This window comes from Notolepis coatsorum (genome assembly GCF_963971535.1).
Source record: "Notolepis coatsorum genome assembly, chromosome: 5".
NCBI classification, from domain to species: Eukaryota; Metazoa; Chordata; class Actinopteri; order Aulopiformes; family Paralepididae; genus Notolepis; species Notolepis coatsorum.
The window spans coordinates 32,369,153-32,387,674 of NC_140169.1; the positions used below are offsets into that span (position 1 = coordinate 32,369,153).

Below are 18,522 nucleotides of genomic sequence, written 5' to 3' on the forward strand. Positions count from 1 at the left end.
ACTATTGCACCGTCTCCTGTACTTGGAGTCTCCTTAGTCATCGTTGACCAGACTCTCTACTACCGACAGATCCTCTACCCCTGCTGGCTTACAACCGGGGGGACCCTTCCAGTATCTCCCGCTATATATTACTAGTGTACCATAGATATAATTCCCTAAGATTCAGGTTGTATAATTACCTCCTGCGTAACCAGAGAATGGACATTCATTATTGATTTGCCTACGCACATTCCATTGCCTTATAAGCGCATCCAAAGTAAAATAGAGAAGTATATTATGTACCTTTTGCTGCAATAAATACTTAATTACCACTTTGTGTGGAACCGATTCATTGTGGGAAGTGTCCATCATATTTATATATCATGTACTGTATGGCCAGTAATTAAAGTACATAAAGCGGTAGTGGTTTAATGATACCATACTTATCAATACAGTCAGGGAATTGTACCCCTCAGTTACAGTACAGGCTATTTGAGTGTCTGCCATAATAACTGTACTGTCTGGCAAGTAATAATAATAATAATATGTAGTAGTGGTTTAATCTATCACAATCTTTAATACAGTCAGGGTTTTGTAACCCCTCAGTTACAGTACCCATTCTGCAATCTATTAATAAAGTTTGCAATCAATCAATCACAGGTGGGCTTACTGGGCTATATACCCTCTTATGTGGATGTGCTGGATGTTTGGTTTAGCAGAAGACGTACATGGCCTGGCTGCCACTTCTTGTTGTTGAGAAGTCAAAGCAATGCCGCGGCATTTTTACACACACAATATTTAGGCTACAAGGTTTTGTGAATGCGACAATAAACTATTTATTGTTTATTATAGGAAAAGAAAGGTGGGGTTTTTAAACTCTCGTCCAATGAGACGATCTCACATGGGGGACGGTTATCCAATGGAAGATAGAGAGGGCGGGGTCAGCGGAGTCCCATTATGTCCCGAAACTTATTCTAGTTCACTGTTCACTGAAGACGCGACAGGGAGGGACAGGGAGAGAGACTGGGCTTTTTGGATTAGATGTCCCCCTCAAAAACAAGGACAGCACTGGAGTTTTTGTTGTATAAACTCGTTCAGTTATAGCTCGTCTTTATTCTTAAACGTTTTCCCTTTGCTTAGTAGCTGAATAATGTCTCAGATAATGAGAAGAAACGGGTCGCCGGTACCGACCTCCCCGAACACATTCATCCCCCAGAGTCCCGGAGGCAACACAGTGGGTCTGCCTCCCTCGACCGGAGCTCCGGTGGTGGGTACCGGCCCAGGAATGACTTCTACTTATAGTCGCCTTGGCCCCATGAAGGCCACGGTCCCCTTCCAGCTCAGACACCACCACCAGATGATTATGATGCAGTCCAATCGGTCTTTACAAGGCGGAGGAAGTAATAACAACAACAACAACAACAACAACCACGGCAAATTCCACGAGGCGAGTTCGAGTTGCGCACCTGGGGAGAGAGGTGGTGGAGGTGGAGGAGGAGGTGGTGGAGGAGGAGGTGGTGGTGGTGGTGGTGGAGGAGGAGGAGGTGCGCGCACGCCTGTTGCTGCCGCTGCAACGTCACACAACCGGAGCCCGGCGTCATCTCATGCTGTTCCTATTTCCTCAGCAGCTGACTCTGTCCTGCTCTCCTTCCCTTCCTCCTCTATCACCCCTCTGTCCTCTCCTTTAGACCACGCATCAAACGTTGCTCCTTTTGACTCCTCGTCCTCTGGCTTCTTCCCAAGTGGGACCTCACCCGCCCCCTCTCTCCCATCCAATCCCAGTCCAATTGGCAATATCCCCGCACCATCTCCATTATCATCATCATCATCATCATCATCATCATCATCATCTTCATGTTTAGGGGCCAACTCGTCTTCATCTCTCCCGTTCGTCGTTCCCCAGGCCCCCCAGTCCCCCCTCCCTCTTCCCCTTCCTAGCTCACCCACGCAACAACTGACAATCTGCCCCCCCTCGCCCACTCAAAATAACAATAGTAGTATGATTCCTCGTGGCCATGGGCCTCCCATCTCCTCTCTCGCCCTTCTCTCCGTTTATCAGATAAATTCGTCTGAACAAGTGGTCACAGACACTTCTCAGAGCCTCCAAGCCCTCTCCTCTTCCTCCAGCAGCACCTCTGTTACCTCCTCCCCCTCTGCTCCTCTCTCCTGCTCCTCCTCCACAGTCCAGTGTTCCAGGCTGGGGCCCCACACCTCCCAGAGCTGCTCCCCAGACCAGGAAGGTCGCACCCAGGCGGCGGCTGAGAGGAGCAGCCCCTCCTCGCCCGCAGGAGGTAAGGTCATGGATCCATCCAGATGTTGTTGTGTGCTTTGCACCATTTTGCATCCCCAACTGAGCAGAGTGATGCATGTTCAGTATAAGAGATGATGGCTACAGAAAATGGCTACAGGGGGAGTTTTGACAGCAAATGAATGTCCATCAAATCTGCCCCCTCCATCGAGTGTTTTAAATCTAAACTCAAAACCCATCTATACTCCCTGGCCTTCCCTGACTCACTGACGCTTGCCTTGCTTGTTGACGTGTTGTTTTGTTTCCTTGTCTATCCGTTGGTTGTTTATATTTTCTGTTTATTCTATACTTTAGCACTTTTCTTTGTTTTTAGCTATGTGACTTACTGTGAAGCACTTTGGTTGACATGTCTGTGCTATATAAATACATTTGATTGATTGATTGATTGATTGATGAAGGATAATAATAAATGGCCAAGATCCCCGTGTTAGGGTCGCGTGACTCGCGTCTATGCTTTTACCAAACGGTTTGTGTTCCCGTTTTGCGCTCTGATTGGCCACGCACGTTTCTGGTCATGTGACATGTGCGCCCAATCGCATGCCGCGCAGTGTCTTAGCCCATTTCCGCGTCGAACAGCCTGCAAACGACCTAACGCCTAGTTTATCACTGGTTAAGCTTAGGCGACTATTTCGCAGTTGGTTAAGGTTAGAGTTTGGAATCAGGACTGGCATTCTATCGCCATGCTCTAAGACAAACTCTAACCTTAACCAACTTCGAAAGAGCGCCTAAGCTTAACCGTCCAAAGAACTTGCCGTCACACGATTGGGCGCCCTTGTCACATGACCAGAAACGTCAAAGAAACGTCAGTGCCAATCGGATTCGCAAAACGCACGAACCGTTTTGTAAAAGTAATGAGGCGTTAGGTTCACACAGAAACGTTGCACCAGTTTCCAGCTGATATCATCTCTCACGTGTACAAAGTGTTCCCTGACACTTGGACCATGCAAGGCCGAAAACATGACCCTTTGATACACTCCAAAATATACCATATAATAAAAAAACTAAAAATCTTTAGATCAATGACCAACACTGAAAATGATTTGTAAAATGTCAAAATTTAATTGGTCTTAAAAGAATGCGCCAACATTATGGGAAATGTTATTACTGTCTTCTCTAGCCCCTTTCGTGACTTTCGGTTTGCAAGCCTGGGGCTTTTGTGACCGCAGTCACTTATTTATACGGCGCGATCATCCAGGAAAACAACAACCAAGCGTGATTGCGGGGCTCAGAGTGTCAAAAATATATCAGATCTGAATTTCAAAGATACCCAGCGTACAACAATATGGGTTTAACACAGCTTCACGATGGGTTCTGGAAGCTCGGAGTTGCTCATAAACATTTTAAATCATTTTTATAAAATGAGTGTACTCACAGAGCGAACCTTGGCAAAATGGCTGGTGTGTCCGGCAATCACTGCGCTCCCTATCGGTCCCTGTTGGTCATTACCTATATGCCATTACAGGGTAGAATCTGCTGAGCGCGTCTCCTGTGTATTGTTGTAATGACCAACAGGGACCGATAGGGAGCGCAGTGATTGCCGGACGCACCAGCCATTTTGCCAAGGTTCGCTCTGTGAGTACACTCGTTTTATAAAAATGATTTAAAATGTTTATGAGCAACTCCGAGCTTCCAGAACCCATCGTGAAGCTGTGTTAAACCCATATTGTACGCTGGGTATCTTTGAAATTCAGATCTGATATATTTTTGACACACTCCGAGCCCCGCGATCACGCTTGGTTGTTTTCCTGGATGATCGCGCCGTATAAATAAGTGACTGCGGTCACAAAAGCCCCAGGCTTGCAAACCGAAAGTCACGAAAGGGGCTATGTCTTCTCCAGAGTAGGGCTGGGCGATATGACCAAAAACGTTATCGCGATAAAATTATAAAATTATTTTCATATAACTCTACATCGATAATTATCGTCGATATAATGTCTGTCAAGTTTAATTAACTTCTTATGCTGCTGCGAATGTCTCGAGTCGAGTTGATGTCGTCATCAGTCCGCGCACGTTAGCAGTTGGCCGACAAGCGGAGTATCTCATGACAATGTAATAAATATGACACTAAAATACTCTCTTCCGCCACAATATATTGAAACGACGTCCACTGTATACCCCACACTACTATAAACGTGGCCTCAGAATTCACGCCACACACATACTCGGCACGTAAATATATAAAACAGCGCCGTGCAAGCTAGTTATCCTAGCCAGCCTGTTTCTAAGCGGTGTATTCCATGACAATGTGCTAAATATGACACTAAAATACTCTCTTCCGCCACAATATATTGAAACAACGTCCACTGTATACCCCACACTACTATAAACGTGGCCTCAGAATTCACGCCACACACATACTCGGCACGTAAATATATAAAACAGCGCTGTGCAAGCTAATTAGCCTAGCAAGCCTTGTTGTTGAGTGAGTCCTACCTCTGGGTCTTCTTCCGGGTCTCCTTCGCTCTCGGCCATCTCCTTTACTGATTGGTTGTTAGTGCGTGTGCTCATATCCAAGCTTGGAAAATCGATATATCGAAACTTTGCGACCACGTTTCATGTTTATTTCGAGGAAATAATTTATCGCGATAGTTATCGTTATCGTTTTATCGCCCAGCCCTACTCCAGAGTCAGACAAGAAGATATAAACCAATTTCCTTCCACCTGTGCGTTCAGTAGAAAGCTATCCGGCTGCAATCTAGCCTAGTTTAGCACAAATTAAAGGAACACACCAACATTATGGGAAATTACCTTACCGTCTTCTCTTGAGTCAGACAAGAAGATAGATACCAATTTCCTCTCTGTGCGTTCAGTAGCTGCAAGCTAGCCTAGCTTACTGTAACACAAATTAATGGAAGCGGATATGGACCACTAGCCTAGCCTAAAACTCTGGGAGGGGTGTTTTTGGCCAAAAGCTAGGCTAGAAGGTTTTTGATTGATTGAAAACGTTATTAACAGATTGTAGAATGGGTACAATACAGTACAGCTCAATACACACAATTGTTAAGTGGATGCAGACCAGAGAAAGACTTTCGTCCTGTTTACATCAGGGTCCCCCATTTTCAATTCATAATGGAATGAATGATTCCGGTCCGTATCCGCTTCCATTAAAGGAAAACTCCAACATTTTGGGAAATTAGCTTATTTAACATCTTCCCTGGAGTTAGACAAGAAGATGCATACCTTTTTTGTCTCTGTGTGTGCATTTTGCTTTGGGAACAGTCGCTCTGTTAGCGTAGCTTAGCTTCATCACTGGAAGTGGGGGGGTGCAATAGCCTGACGTTCCCTTACAGTGTCCTACAGTCACCAAATACACTCCAAATACAACTCTAAAACGTTCATGTAAACATGTTGTGACCTGTGTATTTACCACGTGGAGAAATAAAAAATAATTGAATTAGACAATTACGTTTTCTAAGCAAATATACTCTGAACTATTTTTTGCCTAAGCACTCGTCTCTGCGTGCAGTCAGTGATTTCTACGTGAAGCCGTGTTTGTGGACATTCTCATTCATTCAAAGGATCCGAACCGATTGAAGTTTATGGATACCATGACTTAAAAATAAAATCCTCTTACCTTGACGATTAAAAGCCTCCCCAATTTAGAAAACAGTAATCCAATGGCTGGTATTGCTAATATAATACTAACTACTGCACGTAGCTAACCGGAGCTAACACAGAACCGGACGGTCACTAAAGAAAATATAATGACTTCCTTTCTGGGGGTTTTCAAAATAAAAGAGCTTCGTCTATAGCAGCGGAAAACGTTTATTTTGTACATTATCTACCGTTAACACGAACCTAAACTAACTTTAGGTTAGTTGTAACGTTAGTTTAGGTTCGTGTTTTAGGTTCGTGTTTTTTTTTAGGATTACTGTTTTCTAAATTGGGGAGGCTTTTAATCGTCAAGGTAAGATGATTTTAAGTCATGGTATCCATAAACTTCAATCGGTTCGGATCCTTTGTGTAACTGAGGGGTACAATTCCCTGACTGTATTAAATAAGTATGGTATCATTAAACCACTACTGCGTTATGTACATTACTAGAGCTGCCGCGGTATTGATGTTTTCCTTACCGCACACATTTGCAATATATTTCCTACCGCCGCGGTATTACCGCACACACACAAAAAAAAAAAAGTTTGAATGCATTTTTTTTGTAGTCTACTCTTTATATAGCATATAGCCTGCCTCTAGTCTAAATGTCTATCTTTAGAGGATGACTTTGCAGCATGAATATTGTTTGGGATTCGGCATGCACGCATTCGTTATTAAAAGTGAAACACTGATTCGAAGTCTCCCCTCGGTGTCGCGCCCGCCGGTTACCCCCCCGACCCTTTCTTCTTCTTCTTATTATAACGTTACTACTTATGATTACAAAGGCATTCGATTTGTGGCATTAACGTTAGTATAGTTACACGTTCGTATTTACCAGACCACATAGCAAGGCAAGCGTTACTCAATTAATATCTAAGTTCCTTTCTTTGCTCAGAGCGTGCCGAGTTGTACCCATTCTGCGGTCTGTTAATAAAGTTTTCAATCAGACAAGTGTATAGAACGAAGGGCTTTTATTATAACATTTCGTTGCAGTAAAATCATTATGCCTCGTTCCCTGAGGAGCGACGGTACGTCGGTAATACACTCCGGTCTCCGGTGGGAGCTAACGTATATTAGCCGTGTTGTGACTGAGCTCTGATCAATGGCTGAGATTCAGGAAGTAAAAGCACTGCAAGACGATCCAACGTGTGAAGCGTCTCTCTTCTGACCAATCAGTGGTCTGCAATGTTTCATGTGACTTTTCTGGTACCCAATAGGGTCGCTTGGAATCTCGACAGAGAAGTAGGGTATATCTGCAGAGCCGCAAGCCCAACGAGAGCGTAATAATAATAATAATATAATAAAAAACAGCGGTGATGCCGGTATTCAGCCCAACGCTGCGGTGGGCATGATGTAACAGCGATACCGCGGTAATACCGATACCGCGGCAGCTCTATACATTACTACTGGCCATACAGTACACAGGTATATGTGATGAACACTCCCACAATGACACGGCTTCACAACAAATATCGTTTAGAAGAATATTTATTAGCAGCACGAAGATTATCTTACATTACTTTACTTATCAAGATTGAGAATTGCGCTTGTAAGGCGAAGAATGTGCATGAATAGGTCAAGAGCGTAAGTCCATGAGCATATTACGCAGGAGATAATTAATACCACCTGTATCATAAGAATTATATATATGGTACACTAGTAGGGCAGCTGGAGATACTAATAAGGTCCCTCCGGTTGTAGGCCAGCAGGGGAGAGGATTTGTCGGTAACGAAAGTCTGGGTCAACGATGAATAAGGAGACTCCAGGTACAGGAGACAGTGCAATAATCTCTTGATCCGCAGACGAACAACAGCTATTCTCCGGTATGCAGTGCCGCATGGAAGAAAGCTAGCCAGCCTCAGGCGTCCTAGAGGCGGGCTCGACGTTGCTCCTCACAGGGTAAATCCCACACAATTGTGGGTGTAGACGATTCTCCGCTCCATCAGCTACAGGACCAAAGCAAATATAATCCAGCCGAAAAGGGCTCTGTAGTCGCCGGTGTAGGTTATCCAGTGTACATATCCACACGGTTCTCGTCTAGGGCTCCTCGGATGACGGCACCAGGTTAAGCCGCCCAGCCTGGATAAGCACACTAGCTCGGTACGAGGAAGCGTTGGTAATGCTGGTCACTGTAGAACGGTAGCCGCACGATACACTATACATAATAGGCTATTACTTAATAATAGAATAGGTCGAACTCGACGATACAGCGTTAAACTCTGACACTTCAGCTATCAATTCGCACGCGGTCTCAAGGCTCTATTTCGGGGCAAAACGGGCCCACTTCACAGCACGTTGTATCGTGGTGTGAGGCTTCAACTTATTGGGGTAACATACTGCTGTATTCACCTGCGCCGTATTTATACGTAAGGTGAACAATCTAGTACCAGCCTTATTTCTGTCTCGTATTCTTGCGCAGAACCGGGCATGTCCAGGCATATCTTAGCGGTGACTTTGAACTAGACATTGGGGGTATGGCCGTGGCGCCTAGGGGATCGCTGTCCAATAGGAGAACGAAATATTATGGTCTGTACTAGGTAAAGGGATATTCCGTGTATATGTACAAAGAATATACAAGGGATATCAGACGATATACAAATACTATACAATATATCTCAAGTAATAAATATATATATTCGGTTTAATCTGACCCTTCGTAACACTTTGAATTAATGAGAATGTCCACAAACACGGCTTCACATAGAAATCACTGACTGCGCGCAGAGACGAGTGCTTAGGCAAAAAATTGTTCAGAGTATATTTGCTTAGAAAACGTAATTGTCTAATTCAATTATTTTTTATTTCTCCATGTGGTAAATACACCGGTCACAACATGTTTACATGAACATTTTGGAGTGTATTTGGTGACTAGGACACTGTAAGGGAAGGTCACCGTCAGGCTATTGCACCGCCCCACTTCCAGTGATGAAGCTAAGCTACGCTAACGGAGCGACTGTTCCCAAAGCTAAATGCACGCACAGAGACAAAAAAGGTATGTATCTTCTTGTCTAACTCCAGGGAAGATGTTAAATAAGCTAATTTCCCAAAATGTTGGAGTTTTCCTTTAAAAAAAATATATATATTTGAAAACCGATACAGATATTTTCCGATATCACATTTTAATGCCAATATCGGCCGATAATCGGACATCCCTAGTTGTGGACTGTGGTATAGTAGAAATCCATACCTTTGCATGGATCCATGATTGTATACTCCTTATATATTCCATAGGGTTCTGCAAGGGGAGGAGCTTACTCCAAGGGTTCTTCAATGGGAGGAGCTTACTCCAAGGGTTCTTCAATGGGAGGGGCTTACTCCAGACGGTTCTGCAAAGGGAGGGGCTTACTCCAGAGGGTTCTGCAAAGGGAGGGGCTTACTCCAAGGGTTCTGCAAGGGGAGGGGCTTACCCCAAGGGTTCTGCAAGGGGAAGGGCTTACTCCAGAGTGTTCTGCAAGGGGTTAAACCCAGATCTCAGGAACACGGTCAACTGACAGCTTAGTCCAAAAATGTTTGTGCGTTTTTAAGTTCCCCATTTCAAACATATCACAACTCTTGAAAGCACAACTTTCAAAGCGACTGCACATCCTGACCAGACCGCTCTCCTCTAGATACACATCCTGACCAGACCACAGCTGTAGAGACACATCCTGACCAGACCACAGCTCTAGAGACACATCCTGACCAGACCACAGCTGTAGAGACACATCCTGACCAGACCACAGCACTAGAGACACATCCTGACTGCACCACAGCACTAGAGACACATCCTGACTGCACCACAGCTCTAGAGACACATCCTGACCAGACCACAGCACTAGAGACACATCCTGACCAGACCACAGCACTAGAGACACATCCTGACCAGACCACAGCACTAGAGACACATCCTGACTGCACCACAGCTGTAGAGACACATCCTGACCAGACCACAGCTGTAGAGACACATCCTGACTGCACCACAGCACTAGAGACACATCCTGACCAGACCACAGCACTAGAGACACATCCTGACTGCACCACAGCTGTAGAGACACATCCTGACCAGACCACAGCTGTAGAGACACATCCTGACTGCACCACAGCACTAGAGACACATCCTGACCAGACCACAGCACTAGAGACACATCCTGACCAGACCACAGCACTAGAGACACATCCTGACCAGACCACAGCACTAGAGACGCATCCTGACCAGACCACAGCGCTAGAGACACATCCTGACCAGACCACAGCTGTAGAGACACATCCTGACCGTGTGATTTTTATTCGTAGCCACAGTTTGCGAAGACACTCTCTGATTGGCTAGCCTGCGTACAGCGAAGACCCTCTCTGATTGGTTTAGCTCCAAAGGGCTCTTCTGCCTTGTATTCTTTGCTTCGAAGTGGTTATGCTTTGGCCCTCTTTCGAAGTGGGTTATGCTTAGAGTTTATCTTTAGAGCAGGGCGATGGACCACCAGCCCTGATTCCAAACTCTAAGCATAACCCACTTCGAAAGAGGGCCAAAGCATAACCACTTCGAAGCAGAGAATATATATGTACAGGGCTCTACGCTAACCTTTTTCACTAGGGTTAAAAAAAAAAAATTTAGGAGCACACAAAGAAATTTAGGAGCACCCAAAAATATTTAGGAGCACAGTGAAAATATTTCAAGTAACAGAGTTTTTTTAATAAATGTATATTTGTACTGTGCGTGCATGTGCAAACGGGAACGGGACACACATCTGTGCAATAGCACATACCACCAAAGTCACTGGCCCACTGTGTGTGTATCATCTGCATGTGCAAACGGGAATGGGACACAGACATTTGAACTATTAATTAAGTGATTAATGCCTACTGTGGCAAAGTTGTAGCCAACAACTAGGCCTAATAAGAAAGGCAGTGACATTGAACAAAAAGGAGACACTGGCATTACCACCAGGGCCATCAGTAGAGGGGGGAGCTAGTGTTGCTCTTCTAGAAAAATAATCCTTTCAGGGTTGCCTATTGAAATACTGTATACCTCCAGTACAGAAACATTGTTTATGAGTTTGCGTGTCAGGTAGACCATTGATTGACAGTCGATTCTGCCAATTACGACGTCACACCGCTTGCACTCTGGTCGTCCGGCGCTGCAGCTGGACCCTATTGCCCACCTCTGCGGTTGATAACGCTAGCCAAGTTATCTGTACACATACACAGTGGGCCAGTTACTTTGGTGTAGGGGTGTAACAATGCATCGATCCTACTTTGCAATATTTACAAAACATGACATTGTTTTCGAACTCTAGCCATGGGAAAATGTTTAGCCAATTCACGTTAAATTTGTATGTCTTCCCTCCGGCTCCAGTGGGTGTAGCTTCGCTAGCTACAGTGGGTACATTGGGTGCTACAGTGGGGGTAGTAGTGGGTGTAGCCTCGCTAGCTTGGCCAACTTCGCTAGCATGCTGGCTAGCGTCAGTATCTTGGTTAACGTTAACGATCACCTCTGTAACATGAGCTGCCTCGCCTGACTTCTCATTCTCCGGTATCTTTCGCGCAAAATAAAAATGAATGGGCTTCGACATGGCTGTATTGTCTGACTCAGACAGTGACGCTGATCATTACTTTCAGTTTCCAGTCGCGTGACCACAGGAAACTCTACTGTGATTGGAACGTTTATGCGGCTGTGAACTGTGGGACTTGTAGTTTTTTAACGATTCTCACAGCGGAGAAAAAAAGAACGAATGAGGCTGTAATCTGCACTCGCACGCCGTGCGAGTAATTGATTTTTCAGGTTCGCACACACATATTTTTAGGGGCATATGCGAGCAATATGGTCGCACTGTAGATCCCTGATGTACAAGGCGGACATTTCTATCCCAGAGCCCTTTGGAGCTAAACCAATCAGAGAGGGTCTTCGCTGTACACAGGCTAGCCAATCGGAGAGCGTCTTCGCAAACTGCAGCTTTGAAAAAAAATCACGCACCAGACCACAGCACTAGAGACACATCCTGACCAGACCACAGCACTAGAGACACATCCTGACTGCACCACAGCTCTAGAGACACATCCTGACTGCACCACAGCTGTAGAGACACATCCTGACTGCACCACAGCTGTAGAGACACATCCTGACCAGACCACAGCTCTAGAGACACATCCTGATTGCACCACAGCTGTAGAGACACATCCTGACCAGACCACAGCACTAGAGACACATCCTGACCAGACCACAGCGCTAGAGACGCATCCTGACTGCACCACAGCTCTAGAGACACATCCTGACCAGACCACAGCACTAGAGACACATCCTGACCAGACCACAGCACTAGAGACGCATCCTGACTGCACCACAGCTGTAGAGACACATCCTGACTGCACCACAGCACTAGAGGCACATCCTGACTGCACCACAGCACTAGAGACACATCCTGACCAGACCACAGCACTAGAGACACATCCTGACCAGACCACAGCAATAGAGACACATCCTGACCAGACCACAGCACTAGTAGCAACACATGGGTGTTGTGCTTATTGATGAAATCGTTATAGTTTTGAATAAGCTATTGCTGGCCTAAGCTTGTCCACCAGTGGCATTGGTTTGGTACTGTAAGTAATGACTGTGCTCCTGAGATCAGGTTTTAACGAAAAACTAACAAAGATCGCACATAGATCTTTGGCATAGATAGTCACGTTGCAGAGGCCTCTGGCGTAAGACCCTCCCCTATAGGCGTTTCACAGCAGTAGGGCTCCGTGCCGATTCCAGAACCTAATTTTTAACCGGCCTTCTCAGCTGATACCAAAATCAGTGGGTGTGTCATATTCTAGGCTCTGAAGACAAGAGGGAGACGAAGGCAGCGACTGTCAACAATGTCCAAGTGAATGGAAAATACATTTGCAGTGGTCTGCTGAGTTACAATTAGATTGTATGAAATAAGCAGCTGAAATTGTGGCTGGTCAAGTATTTAAAGAACGCTATCGTATATTCCTAGCTGAGGCAGAGTAGATTGCCATACAAGCCCCTCAATGTAAATTACACGGTATAAGCTGATAAATCTTGTGATCTATGCACAAAAATTATTTATTATTTCCAGAGAATCTCTTAGGTACAATTAGATTGTATGAACTAAGCAGGTGAAATGTTGGTACAACTAACTCTTTCACATGAACTGAGAATCCCCATTCAGCATGAGATTCCTTTATGTGTAATTGCTCAGCCTCCCCAGTTATATTAGTAGCTAGATTAATAAACTTAGTGTAAGTGGCAATAATTAAAGAATCTGGACACAATCATTGTTTATCTGTCTGATTCTGAGCACCCTGCTGTATTCACTCTACACACATGACTGTGTGGCCAAGTTCAGCTCCAACTCCATTAGGGCTGGGCGATATGGAAAAAAATCATATCGCGATAACGATATGATAATGTTATCATATTTCTCGATATCGATAATTATCGAATTGTTATAAGTATAAAAAAAATAAAAAATAAACGTTTTTTAAATTTTTTTATTTTTACAACGGGTGTATGTTTATTTTGTAGCAATTCTTTGTCATTGCCGCCATCTTTAGTGTTACATCCCCTCACACTCCAGTTCTCAGGCTGCAGCTGGTTTAAAAGCGAAAGTAAACCGGCTTGTCTGCTGGCTGTGGCTCCAGGGGAGTTGAACAGTTCTGGCTCTGCTAGTTTATTTTCGATCTTTTGGCGCTTTTTTGGTGGACAAACCACCGCACACGTGCACCGTGACTCGTGACTGGAGTCTATCTCTGCTAGCACACATAGCCTACTGTGTACAGACGGTTTCAAACTATTTTAAATTAGAAAGCAAACAAAATAAATGGACAAGAGAAAAAGAAATCTGAATTTGGTAGAGCCATATGAAATCCGCGTTCACGGAATCGCGGACGGAATCGCGGAATTGACCAATAAAAATGGAATCGACTGCAAAACGTGGAATATTGCAGAATTTGGCCTAATCTGGACTGAAATTCCGTTTTTGGGTGGAACGCTTGGTGCACACGCGACCGGGGAGGCGGACGCTAGAGCGGGTTACACACAACACAGGCAGTCTCCCAAGCGTCTCGCTGCTTCGGTGTTTACATCGTCAAGAAGCTAATAAATTCCCCAATAAGCCCTCAATTCAGAGCAGAGCAGTATCCTAATGACTTTTATGCCTCCGGCGATAAGGTGTTTTGCTAATGCTGTCAACGTTCCGTGGACTGGAGCCACAAAAACACTTGCGACACTAAAATGGGGGACCCTGATGGAAACAAGACAAACGTCTTTCTCAGGTCTGCATCCCCTTAACAATTGTATGTATTGAGCCGTACTGTATTGTACCCATTCTGCAATCTGTTAAATAAAGTTTTCATTCATTCATTGTGATTAAATAGCTATAAGTAACGTTAGGACATGATCGCTTCTTGATAAATCTAGTGCACCCATCCATTTGTTTAATGCAAACGAGTCATTATACACTGCCCTTTATAATCGAAATAAACTTAAATAGCTATGAAACGTTTTACAGTACATAGGACTATAGATGGAAATGATAGCTTCTTGCTAAATCTGGTGCAATCCATTTGTTTAATGCAAACGATTGTCATTATACACTGTCCTTTATAAACGAAATAAACTAAAATAAAGGTGCCTAAATTATGCATTACTATATTTCATCACAATAAAATAAGATATAGCTAGGCTACTGACATTGTGATAATGTCAGTAGTAGCTAGCTGTATCTATTGTTTACACTTGAAATGTGTATTTTTATTTTGTCACAATATTATTTGAAAAGTATTGTGTAAAATGTAACTGTATTTCTGAGTTGCAGCACTTAAAAACATTAAATGGACTGTTATATCATATTCAATTGTAGACATTTATTCATTCCCACTTATTAGACACTATTTTTGATGGTAAAATGAGCATAAAAAGCAAAATACAGAATTCTGAAATATTAAAACGGAAAAAACTGAATTTGGGAAAAAATAAAATGGAATTTGGAAAATAATAAAACGGATTTCATATGGCTCTAGAATTTGGTCAGTATTGTCATTTGGACAAGCAAAGCCATTACTTTAAGTTGCAGGCAAGAAAGACAAGTCTGTCCACTGTCTCTGGTTTTAAAACTGCCCTGTTGCAGGTCACAAAAAAAAAATCGATTTTTTTTTAATTTCGATATTCGATATCGATTATTAAAATATATCGCGATATTTATCGTTATTGTTATATCGCCCAGCCCTAAACTCCATAGTGAAGTTTGCGGATGACACAGTGGTGGTGGGGCTGATCTCTGACAACGACAAGAAGGCCTACCGGGAGGAGGTTGATGAACTGGCACGGTGGTGAACAGCCTGCTCCTGAACATTTGTAAAACCAAGGAGCTGATCGTGGATTTTAGGAGAACACAGCAGGGGACACACACACCAACACCACTGTGGATAAACGGGGCTACCGTGGACAGGGTGAGCAGCTTTAAGTACCTGGGGGTCCACATCTCAGAAGACCTGACATGGACAACACACATAGACTCAGTCGTAAAGAAGGCGAAGCAGCGCCTCTACCACCTGAGACAGTTAAGGAAGTTCAGAGTATCGGGGAAGATACTCCAGTCCTTCTACTCCGGAGCTGTAGAGAGCATCTTGACTGGAAAGATCACAGCCTGGTATGTAATAGGGTTGACCCCTATTAATCGATTAGTCGACTAATCGGTCGAAAGGGGCCGTAGTCGACTGGCCAACCTCTTAGTCGAATATAATAAAAAAGTATAATTTTTTTTTTTTTTTTTATATCATTCTTTCCAAAAGAAAATAGGCCTAGAAGCGTGGCTAACGCTAATGGCATGCATACCAGAGGCTAACTGCCTATGAAAACAGGCACAGAGGCACTGAAAGAGGATTTCACCCATCTAATGAACACACTAGACTAGACAAATATCAAGATTTATCCATCAGTGGACCAATTGCATGCTTTTGCAGAGGACAAGAAGCCTTCAGTCGACTCCTTCAGACATTAAGCACCCCCAACAGCCCAAATGAAAAAAAAAAAACTTTAAAAATATTTTTTTTTTTTTTTTTTTAAGTCGACCAATAGTCGACTAACGGCAAATTTTGGCCAATCCTAGTCGACCATCCAAATCCTTAGTCGGCGACAGCCCTAGTATGTAAACAGCAAGGCACAGGACAAGAAGGCCCTACAGAGAGTGGTGCACTCAGCTGAGCGTACTACGGGTATTGCACTACCACCCCTGCAGGTCTTATATAACAAGAGGTGCAAATCCAGAGCCTGCAGAACAGGGACCGAAACTAGAGCGCGCCAAGCGCCATTGGCGCTCAGTTTTTACGTTTGGCGCCTCCCACTGAGAGGTCTGACCGCCGTGTGGCGGGCAATCAAATAGTCATGTGAAAACCGAAAATCATGATCCAATTCTTTAGCGGAGTTCTCACTCGCTGTCTCAGCACAGACATGCAGCGCACCGCGCACTGCTGCTGCTGCTCCTACCCCTGTATGCCTGCATGTAAACAGAGGCTATTGCCTCACCGTGACGTTAGTCTAGTCAGTGTGGGACCTTCGTGAGATAACGTTAGCTACCGTTACAAAATGACCCAGTCAACTATTCACTTAGTTTAATACATGAGGCATTGTGTAACGTTATCCAGCCGGCTAGCTACGGATAGCTCCCGACATCAACAAATCCTCCAGCAATAGTCCAGTGCATAATACCTCCGTTGGCTAGGTAGCTCACGAGTCACTACGAAATGTCGCAGTAAACTAAATAGTTCACTGAGGCGTTGTCCCAACGCCATCCAGCAGTAGCTACAGATAGCTCCTGACATCAATGTCCTACACAACATGCGTATTCGAGTCCCTGGCTTACATCGCATGAGTGAGGGCTGCTGAATAGGGTCCAGCTGTAGCTCAGAAGAATCCTTTTGCATGCTGAATGTAGCGTTTAGGGTCCAGCTGCAGCGCCGGAGAATCCTTGCTGGAGCTGTAGGCCACTCGAGTATACACACAGACAGTGGAGCTGTTTGCAGACAGCGAGGTGGCGATGTCTCGCAGATAACACAATCACAAGTATGATTATATAATATATATATTTTATTAAAAAAAATTATTTTATATAAAATAATAATAAATCTTTTTTTTATCAAAAAAAAGTTGGCAGGTAAGAAATATGCTTGGCGGGTAGATTCTTCCCATCTACCCGCCACTGGCCGGTGAGTCAAAAAGTAAAATTCGCTCCCTGCTGCAGAATAATGAAAGACCCTCACCAGTCACCACCTCAACAACAGCCTGTTCATGCTGCTGCGTTCAGGCAGACGCCTGCGAACACCAGCTACTAGGACAGAGAGACTTCGGCTCAGCTTCCCCCAGGCCATCAGAGTCTTGAACACTGAACTCTCCACACACAAGCACACATGAGCACACACACAACACACACTGTATACGCTCACACACTAACAGTCACTTTAGCATGAACACACACACACACACATGCTGCACACGCTCACACTCAACGGTCACTTTACACAATGAAAAGGTCACAAAAAATAAAAATTAAAATAAAGAACAGGAGTGGTTCTTGTATAGTAAATAGATGGATACAGCAAGATAGCATAAGGATATATAGGTATTAGGTAGTATAACTGTAGACTATAGGATAGTATTGTATAGTAGTGTACATAAGACCCAGTGCCTCATCCGTAGCTAACATTGTATTGCACTATCACAGGACCTTAGCATGTCTTTACCATGCTTTTTGTAAACTTTATGTACATACCTGTTATGTCTTATTCTTATCACTTGTTTATTGCACAAATGTCTTATTACTTGTTTTATTGCACAATCGCTGCAGGCATGACCTCCCGCATTTCACTGTATGCTTGTATGCCGTGACAAATAAAACTCTTGACTTGACTTGACTTGACTTGATTCAGATAATGCTGTCGACCATTTTGAGCCTCTTGGTCCATATATGGGCACGAGTGTGCGCCATGACTACGTCCACAACACAAGGGCTTCCCCAATCTGGAGGCCAGACTGTAGTAGAGTCTCCATGTGTGATAAGAAGTTTTCCCTCATGTACCCGTACATTGCATGCATTGAGTAACACCCTCCGTTGGTGACGGAACTTTGGGAACTTTGATTCCGCCTAAACTAGTGTAAACGTGGCAGTGGCGGCTCGCCACTAGGGGCGCTCTCGGGCGCCGCCCCCCCCTCAGGCCCCTGGTTATATGAGAGAAGAACAAGAAAATAATTTTTTTGTTTTTTGTTTTATAGCCCTATAAATAATATAAACATGTTTAAAATGAATAATATTTACTCATTTTAAGTGTTTGTTTCCAATGCACAATATAACGTTAATATATAAAATAAAAAATACTCGTTTTCCTGAACAGGAAGTGACTCACTTTTTTTTTTTTTTTTTTTTTCTCGGCCCGGGCTAGACGCAATAGCGCTCTGAGTGCGCGTCACTGTTTGTTCAAGTTCAAGTTCAAGTTCTTTAATAGTTGTCATACAGAAGTACAGAATACTTTCATACAAAATGCTTCTTACTGTTACGCTCCAGAGACTGTGCTAGACAAGATAGTATCAAATAACATAATAACATAATATAGCATGAATTTAGAAGAAGAAAATGAGGTCACAGTTGTTCGGTATAGACATATGT

The 18,522-nt window shown here is 44.0% G+C and overlaps 1 protein-coding gene across 1 annotated transcript in view; it reads left to right on the forward strand.

The window, feature by feature from the left end:
- The first annotated feature begins 1,811 nt into the window (after positions 1-1,811).
- LOC311228559 (protein FAM117B-like) overlaps positions 1,812-18,522 on the forward strand; it is a 144,027-nt gene continuing 127,316 nt past the window's right edge. The window contains exon 1 of the mRNA XM_084314460.1: positions 1,812-2,270. Coding sequence (XP_084170586.1) covers positions 1,979-2,270 — 292 coding nt within the window. The 5' untranslated portion in view covers positions 1,812-1,978. The remainder of the gene's footprint in view (positions 2,271-18,522) is intronic.